The 9,378-nt window shown below is 46.6% G+C and overlaps 1 protein-coding gene across 1 annotated transcript; it reads left to right on the plus strand.

The window, feature by feature from the left end:
• The first annotated feature begins 5,763 nt into the window (after positions 1-5,763).
• On the plus strand, positions 5,764-9,146 carry LOC149502669 (uncharacterized). Its single transcript, XM_089728741.1, has one exon. The coding sequence runs from the start codon at positions 6,512-6,514 to the stop codon at positions 8,918-8,920; it is 2,409 nt and encodes an 802-aa protein (XP_089584867.1). The 5' UTR covers positions 5,764-6,511; the 3' UTR covers positions 8,921-9,146.
• The last annotated feature ends 232 nt before the right edge of the window (positions 9,147-9,378 follow it).

Below are 9,378 nucleotides of genomic sequence, written 5' to 3' on the forward strand. Positions count from 1 at the left end.
CATCTAGTGGTCAGTGGAATTGATAGATTGAGTACTGTGTTTTATTTTATTAATGTTTTCGAAAATGTTTTTGTGGATCGTTACATTTGTATGAGGGGACTTGGTTTGCCTTTCTAGTTATTAATTTAGATTAATGATGAATGATATCCCAATCTATACTTCTATACTAATATTATAAAGAGGAAAGATTTGTTTGTTTGTTTGTTTCGAATAGGCTCCGAAACTACTGGACCGATTTGAAAAAATATTTTTCCATTAGAAGCCGACATTGTCCCTGATGAACATAGGCTACTTTTTTATTTATTTTTTATTTATTTTTTTGTTTCATGTATGTTTTAATGTTTCCGAAGCGAAGCGAGGGCGGGTCGCTAGTCTTAAATAAAAATAAATATAGCGGTTTTCAGCAGTATTATTGGTATTACCTTCGGTTTGTGTGAGTCGTTAACATAATTAGAACAACTTTTACGGCTCTATGCCTCCTTTGTGATTGTCATTGTATTCATTCATTCGTATACCTTAACAGTTTTGTGCTCACGGACGAATCATATTAATTTATTCGTTGTCAGTTGAATATTGAGCTAATGCTTTTTACGCAAACTTTGAAAGCAGTTAGTTAGTTTCGTAAATTACCCCATCAGTGTATAGATCTGCGCATAAATAAAACTTTAAGACTTTGGGATCTTCGTATACCATTGACAAACGGAATGCAATATAAAGTATCGGTCAATAGCAGCTATAAAAAATTAGATAAAATTATTTTAACCGTTTTTTTTGAAAGTTACTACGTCATTTACCACCATTATATGACTTTTTTTACGGGAGAAAATGACAGGTATACCGCCCTGTCTCCGATAGACCTCAATCTCATACGCTTCACCAACACATATCACCAAAAACGAGCCACCGCATCAATTGGTGGTTGGCACTGGTGGTAGGACCTCTTGTGAGTCTGCACGGGTAGGTACCACCACCCCGCCTATTTTTGCCGTGAAGCAGTAATGCGTTTCGGTTTGAAGGGTGGGGTAGCCGTTGTAACTATACTGAGACCTTAGAACTTATATCTCAAGGTGGGTGGCGCATTTACATTGTAAATGTCTATGGGCTCCAGTAACCACTTAACACCAGGTGGGCTGTGAGCTCGTCCACCCATCTAAGCAATAAAAAAAAAATGGTGCTCTGAGCAATTGTTTGAAATTATCCCATCATTTCGTTCTTACCATCACACCGCCCACCACCGCAGTAGAGTTCACTCATACTACTTAGAATCAATCAGTCAATCTAAGCAATAAATAAATAAAAAAACACTTAAAATCACTGCGTTCATCCACAGTGCGTTTCCAGATAGGTACCTTTTTTGGCACGTACCATCCGGCTTTGGAATGAGCGGTATTTCCCGAGCGCTATAACATGTTCTTCAAACAAGGCTTATGGAGAGTACTTAAGGGTAGGCAGCAGATTGGCTCTGCCACTAGCATTGCTGATGTCCATGGGTGACAGTAACCACTCAAAACAAAACCAAAAACCAAAACAGCACTGGTAAAATATTATTATGACTCGCCACGTTTTATTTTGATACAATTCAAACGCAAGAAGACTGTTGTGGCAGTCTGCGTTTTGAATCAGATTTGAATTGATCTGATGTTGTACAAAGATAGTACTCGAAGGGACCGGATTGCTTTTAAACGTACGTCGATTTCAAGTAAAGCTCTCCACTTCTCCACATAACAAGAGCTTAACGGATAAGATGTCCGGTGCATTCGTGTTGAGCAATGCACCGGTGTTCGAATCTCAGGCGGGTACCAATTTTTCTAATGAAATACATACTCCACAAATGTTCACGATTGACTTCCACGGTGAAGGAATAACATCGTGTAATAAAAATGAAACCCACAAAATTATAATTTGCGTAATTACTGGTGGTAGGACCTCTTGTGAGTCCGTGCGGATGGGTACCACCACCCCGCCTATTTCTGCCGTGAAGCAGTAATGCGTTTTCGGTTTGAAGGGTGGGGCAGCCGTTGTAACTATACCTGAGACCTTAGAACTTATATCTCAAGGTGGGTTAGGTTAGGTTGTGGATGTCTATATGCTCCAGTAACCACTGAACACCAGGTGGAATCTAAGCAATAAAATAAAATAAACTTCTCCACATAACAAAACCATTACAGTGCCCAAGTGAAGCCCGTTGAAAACTGAACGATCCTTCAATTACAGTGTTGTGAATAAAAACAAAGTCGCCTTATAAATTTTAATTGGAATTCGATCTAACGTATTTGCATTTAGAATGGGAAACGGATATACATTCAAATCGAAAAATGGATATTAGACGAATGTTTCGTTTACTGAATTGTGAATTACTAAACCTAGAATGATATTTTTGAAATATTTTTTTATTATAAAAAAAATATGGTTGTATTTTTTCTACAGCTACAGATAATAAATAGTATCTGCTATTCGAATAATGAACTATTAGGAAAAGGTATTTGGTAATAACTAGAGCCAATCCAGTAGAAAAATAATGTGTAGGGGGTTGATCAATCCAAATAAGGTGAGGATACTACTGTAAACAAACGCTGGAGAATTCGCAGTACCTTAAGGTGGATGTCGTCATAAGATGTGAGTCTATTCATTAAAAATCAGAAAGACTATACCGTGAATTAATAAAAAAAAAAACACTTAATAAACTATACGCATATCTAATTTCTAGAAGACGTCTATTTTATCTATGATCAGCTATACAATATATTGAACTATGATAAATTTAAAAGTAAATAAAAATATCTCTTCTTGCGTTTAAATTTGCTAAGCTCTTATAGACTTTGGTAAACACAACGACCCTCCTCTATATAGGTCGCGCAAAAAGAATACTTCAATTATCTCACCGATCCCTTTGAAGCACTTTAATTTTCTTAAGACAGATAGATGTCTGTTAGAAAAATAATCTTAAACACAATAAGAAACAAAAAAAAGGAACGAAAAATCTAGTAATGGAGTTATACGGTTCATTAAGAATTTCACTTGTAAATTTAGCGAGAGACGGATAAAAGACAATAGCAAGAAACTCGCTTCAATTCTTTTGTAAATGTCTTAATTATCTTGATACATTTTTCTTTATGATTTAATTTCTTTCGCTAGAGTTGTTTTTCTCGGTACCACCATAATAACCCGGCCTATTTTCCTTGTAGCTATGCGTTGACAAAAAAAATGTATTTCGCAAAGGAACAATTGTTTGAACAAGAAACCAAAGCGAACAGGTCGGTTGTGCGACTTAAATAAACCTCAATCTATTTTGCGCGAAAAATTTTCTCACTCGTGATTGTGATTTAACGTATGAAACAAAAATGAAAAGGCAATGAACTCTGTTTTCGTGTGATTTTCTATTTCATTTGCATAATGCAAATGAAATAGAAAATCACTGTTAATTCTTTATATCAAATAATATGTATGATTCTCCCTCTTCTTAATCAGTCTCTTCATTGCCGAAGATCGTGTCTGGCTTGAAGTGTAGATCGCTCGATGCACTATGATTCTCCACGTCTTCTGTGTTCTCGGCTTCCCATATTATTAAATTAAATATATACACGTCCATTAATATCAATAAAGGGGAATGGAATGGATCTGATAAATATGAAGTCCAGCTTTCTCCTATGCTATGGCAATTTGCTTGCAATATAGTTAATATTTTTGTATGATAATTTTATATGAGCCTAATAGTATTTGTCTAAAAAGCACTGGATTACAACCGCAAAATATAGTGGGCGACAAAGAAACCATATTTTCTTTTGATAGCTGTTTCACTTAACTTTTCCACGCAAACCCGACACCCAGTTCTCGAACTTTCCATAAACAAGCCAACATCCAAACTCCCCAGGTGAAGCCGTGATATGAATCAGTTATACGCGGTCTTGCCAGCTTATGGGTATGGTTTTTCTATTTGTATGTAAAATTTGATTGACTATTATAGGTGAAGTTTTATTAAAGACTAGTTTTGCTTACGTTGGAGACATCTACTTTTTGTTTTGTCTTCTTAGTATACTTAGGGAATATTTTCGTGGGATCCGGGTGCCAAGGCGTTTGGCGCTGACTATGGTCGCCATACGACTTCCGAGAGATGTGAAATTGATCTTTCGCACTTGTTTTTATACGAGTGCTTAAGCTTCAAACTGAGAGAAAATCTCTCAGTATAACATCGCGTTTTCATCACACAATTTAAAATGAGATTTAAATAAAGTTGAAATATTGCATCTTTTTTCAAATGTAAAAACTGAATTGTGCTGATTATTGTTAACCTGCGATCACTCGTAAACTAGTTAACTATCAATTGCATAAATAAAATTCACAGCTAGAAGGTTTTTTCCTATATTTATTTATCATTCAATAATAGAAGCTAATGGTAATTGTATATTGCCAGTGCGTTACATATAAGAGACAAAGGGAAGACTTTTCTTGTGTTACATTGACTATTTGTATCGAAATGTAAATGTGTAATCATGGCATTTTTAGTCCAATTTGAATAATTTGTCTTTTGGAAAATTAAATGATATGTAGTTTATTGATTTGTACAAATTTCACTCCCTTATGATAATAATATATTATCACACATACTATGGAGCTTTTTGTTGACTTATTTGTCTAATATTAGCTATCTATTGCAATTTATCTTTTTTTTATTGCATAGCTTGGTGGATGAGCTCACAGCCCACCTGGTATTGAGTGGTTACCGGAGCCCATAGACATCCACAACTTAAATGCTGCCATCCAGCTTGAGATATGAGTTCTAAGGTCTCAGTATAGTTACAACGGCTACCCCACCCTTCAACAAGAAAACGCATTACTGCTTCACTGCAGAAATAGGCAGGACGGTGGTACCTACCCGTGCGGACTCACAAGAGGTCCTACCACCAGTAAAAATCTATTTATTGGACTATGAATTTGAACTTACCAACCATTTATTGAGTGTTATACGCTTCACCGCTATCCCAAAAGCAGTAAAGGTACTTAAAAATTCTAGAAATATTTTAACTAAATCAGCTTATTTCAACCAACAAACAACATAGAATTAATTAGCGAACACTCCACAACAGCAACGTGATAACATAAAATTAAGAAAAACTTGGCATGAAAAATTCTTGGCAACACATACAAAGAAAAAGGAGAAATATATTTATTCTTTAACTAATTGCTCCAAGCTGACTCAAGTTATGAGATGGGCTGCGGGAATACCAATCAAAAAGGCGAATGTACATATGTATGATGATAGTATTAGTTAATAAAACTATTCATGTTATTCTCGGAGTAATTGATTAAGCTTTGATTGTACAAGGCCGACTCATATAATAAACACAGCTAATATATTACAATAGTTGAATTAATAATGAAGAATATAGTGCCTACATTTATTATATAACTTAGACGACTCTGACTGTATGCGATTATATACTTCCTTTATTTAGTAAGTACTTAAGTAATTTTAAAGTCGCACGATGTTATGATCACTTTTATCATAGTATAAATAATCGTGCTTCTAGTCTACTCTCGAAAATATCGTCTTTTACAAAAACATAATATCGACGCTTGAAAGGCAAACGTGACTAAGCGAAAATGCGTGAACTTTAGAAGAACTTACAGTAGACTAATTTAAAGTTAAAATACCTGAAAAAATTCTATTTTAACGAATCAATGCTGTCTGCCGTAGACGTATGCCCGTCTGCCTATAAAGGCAATAAAAAAAAAAAAATCAAGCTGTAGGATTGAAATGACTTCCCGAGGGACCTGGGCGGGCCCCCCGGCGCGCACTCTGCGTGGCCGGGGGCTCCGTCTGTGGGGGAGTTTTGCTGGACTTCCACCGGGCGCGTCCGTAGGTGGCGGATAACGGGATCCTCTGGGAACAGTCCCACTCCCAGGGGTATCGTCCGATCTTTTTCGTTGCAAGGATTCTTAGGTGTTAGGGAGGTAGGTTAGGTGTAGGTGTAGGGTAGCCTAGTTAGGCTTTGCAACGAAAGAGATCGGATGACGCGGACCAAAACCAGCAGGGGGAGTTGCGGGCTCTCCACGCCCTTCACTCGCTGAAGGGTGCTCCTCCTGGAGACGCTCGGGCTCCCTCTCTTGTCCCCTTTCTTCCCCCTTTTTGTTTTTTCGGGTCACGTCCGACCCGTTTCGGACGTAGCCCACGGGTGGTGGTGGGCCACTTTTGGCCTGCCCTTCGATGGAGAAGTGAGCCGGCGTTGCTTACGCATCTTCCGGCCGCTGGTCGCCATGTCCCCGGCTTCGGCTACAGGGGCACGCCCTCCAGAGGGGGGTACCGGTATACCGGCGTGGCTTCGTGGTTGTTGCTCTTTTGAGCGTCGGGCGGTGGTCTGTCGTGTTGCTCATTGCACTCGGCGGGCCGCCGGCCAACCCGTAATCCTCACCGCGTGGGGGACGGGGGCCGCTGCCGCGAGGCACGGGGCCGCGAGGACGTAAACCTCTTTAAAAAATGCCCCAATCCTAAGCTCTGGTGCCCGGCGATGGGATGAATGGCTGGAGGGAGTCCAGTCCCAAGGGTACCAACCAGACCCCAGGGGACCGACCCCTGGTTAATCAAAAAGGAAATATGAAAACCATGGCACTTGTGAAAGATTTATTACCCCAGGAGGGTACCTCCCGCTCCGCGGGGGGAGAATCCCTCCGTGCGGTCGAGCGATCGGCCGCACGCTGCCCCACCGTTTCTGGGGGGGGCAAACAATGCCAAGACGTAGGGGGCGACAGCACGGGTCGCGTAAGGGACAGAGTCCCCACCGTGCGCCTCGAGCGCTGTGAGAGCTTGATCTCGCTGTACTCGGCGCGGAGCTCCGCAAGGGGCGACGCGTCTAGTGGGCGGGAGACGCCAGCTCTGTTTGCTGATTGTGTTCGGCAGCGGACTCGGCGGAAGCGGAAGTCGGCTCGTCAGCCGGCGTCCTCCGCTCCGTCCGACTCCTCGGAGGGTGAGCCTGTCAGCGCCAAATACATGGCGTTGGCGGAAGGGCCGGCGGCTGCTGCGGCGCCGCCCGCCACTGATTGTGACGATAGTCTTCCTCGCGGACTGGCTGCTGCCTCCTCGGCGCATTCCAGGGCCGCCGGCCGTGAGGCAAGAGGAAAAATAAAAATAGGAGAGGTCGAGCGCCTGGAGCGCTCCCTGACGGAGGTGGGTCCCTATGACCACATCCGAGCATTCGAAATAGTGAAGGACATGGTCGCCACCATAGCTACAAAATCGGCCAAGGGATTAAAGGGCGACTACGTGCGTGCCATGAAGTCAGCAGCCGCCACCTTGGCAGAGCGCATGGAAAGGATAGTAAGCCGCACAACAAATGAAGAGACAATGGACCAACGCAAGGAGCTGGATCTGATGCACGCCCGCCTCGAGCAAGTGTCAGAAGAGAATGGCCATCTTCGGGCGGAGAACGGTCAGCTCCGCGTCGACATGGCCGAGCTGCGAACGATGGTTGCCGATCTCATCGAGCGGCAACGCAGCTCGGCCCCTGTCCCTCCTCCGCCCGAAGCGGAAGGCCTCACTGAGGTCGAGGAGTTGAGGCGGCAGCTCCTTATACAGGAGGCGCGCAGCTCCAGGGTGGAGCGTGCGAGGCCGCCCCTGGCTCACGAGGCGAAAGATGGTGCCCCTGTGCCGGCACCTCGAAAGATCAAGGGAGCGGCTACTGTGAAAGCGTACGGGGGACCGAAGAAAGCTGCAACACCCGCGACACTGTCGGCCACTTCTGACGCTGTTCCGGCCGGGGCTCGTACAACCGGAGCCTCTACGCCTGCAGCTGCGGGGGCAACAAGATCTGCCCCCCCAAAGAAACCGGTAGCCGCTCCTGCTCCGCCTCAGCCTGCGAAGGCAGGGCCCGGCAGGAGCCGGACAAAGAAAAAGGGAGGCGTCAACGCCGCCAAACCGGCACCGACCCCCCAGCCCCGCCCACTGCCTCCCGCCCCGGCCAACATGAATGAGGCCTGGACGACGGTGGTGCGGCGAGGGCCCAAAAAGGTAGCGGCGCCTACCGCGCCGCGCCCCAAGCCCGCCCCTGCGGCCACCGCTCCCCGCCAAGAGGGTCGAGCGGAGCCTAGGGGCCGGACTGGACGAAGGAGGCCGCGCGCCCCGCGGTCGGCTGCAGTGGTAGTGGAGCTGCTGCCGGCCGGCAAAGAAAAGGGCATCACCTACCACGAGGTGATGACCCAGGCGCGCGGCGGCGTAAATGTGGACGCCCTCGGCGTGGAGGGTGGCCTGAGGGTCCGGCAGACGGCCAACGGGGCCCGCCTAGTGGAATGTCCCGGCGCGAATTCCAGCGCCGCGGCAGAAAAACTGGCGGTCCGTCTGCGGGAAATCTTGCCGGACCCCGAGGTGGTGCGCATCGCGCGGCCCGTAAAAATGGCGGAGGTGAAAATTACGGGCCTCGACGAATGCGCCACGAAGGAGGAGGTCGCCGCGGCCATTGCGTCGCAGGGCAACTGCGCCCTCGCCGACGTCAAAGTCGGGGAGCTCCGGGTGACGTACTCCGGAACCCGGACGGCGTGGGCGCGTTGCCCCATCGCAACGGCGAACCTCCTGGCCACTCCTCCACAGGGTCGGCCTTCGGACAGCCCAGGATGGCTGCGCGTGGGCTGGGTAGTGGCCCACGTGCAACTGCAGGAGAGCAGGCCGTGGCGTTGTCTTCGGTGCTTCGGCACCGGCCACGGCCTCGCCAAGTGCCCCTCGACCGTGGACCGCAGCAACCTGTGTTTCCGCTGCGGCCAACCGGGGCACAAGGCAGCCTCCTGCACCTCAGCCGCGCCGCACTGCGTCTTGTGCGACGCGGCTAAAAGGAAGGCCGACCACCGGGCCGGGGGCCCGGCGTGTAAATCCGCCCCCTCCTCTACCAAAATGAGGAGGGGCGGAAAGAAAAAGAAAAGTAAAAAAAAGGAGTGAACCGGCTGCAACAAAGGCAGCCGGCGAGTCAGTTCCCGCCGCGGCTATTGCCGAGCCGCAGGGCGGGACAGACGAGGGAGCGATGGACGTAGCCCCGTAATGGGTTGCGTCCACCGCTTCCTCCAGTGCAATTTGAACCACTCCGCCAGGGCACAGGATCTCCTCGTCCACACCATGGCGGAGTGGTCAATCGACGTCGCTGTCGCCGCGGAGCCGTACTTCGTCCCCACGGACCAGGACTGCTGGATGGGGGACGTCGACGGCTCCGTGGCCATTGTGTTGAGACAGTCCGCGGCGTTACCCCCCTTGGATATGGTGGCCAGGGGACCCGGGTACGTCGCGGCTAGGATCGACGGGACCGTCGTGATCGGGGCGTACTTTTCTCCGAACAGGAGCCTCGCCGAATTCGAACGGTTTCTGGGCGGGCTCGAGGCGCTTTTACACCGCCTCGGGTCCCG

The sequence above is a fragment of the Bombyx mandarina genome, chromosome 07 (genome assembly GCF_030267445.1).
Source record: "Bombyx mandarina strain Sakado chromosome 07, ASM3026744v2".
NCBI lineage: Eukaryota > Metazoa > Arthropoda > Insecta > Lepidoptera > Bombycidae > Bombyx > Bombyx mandarina.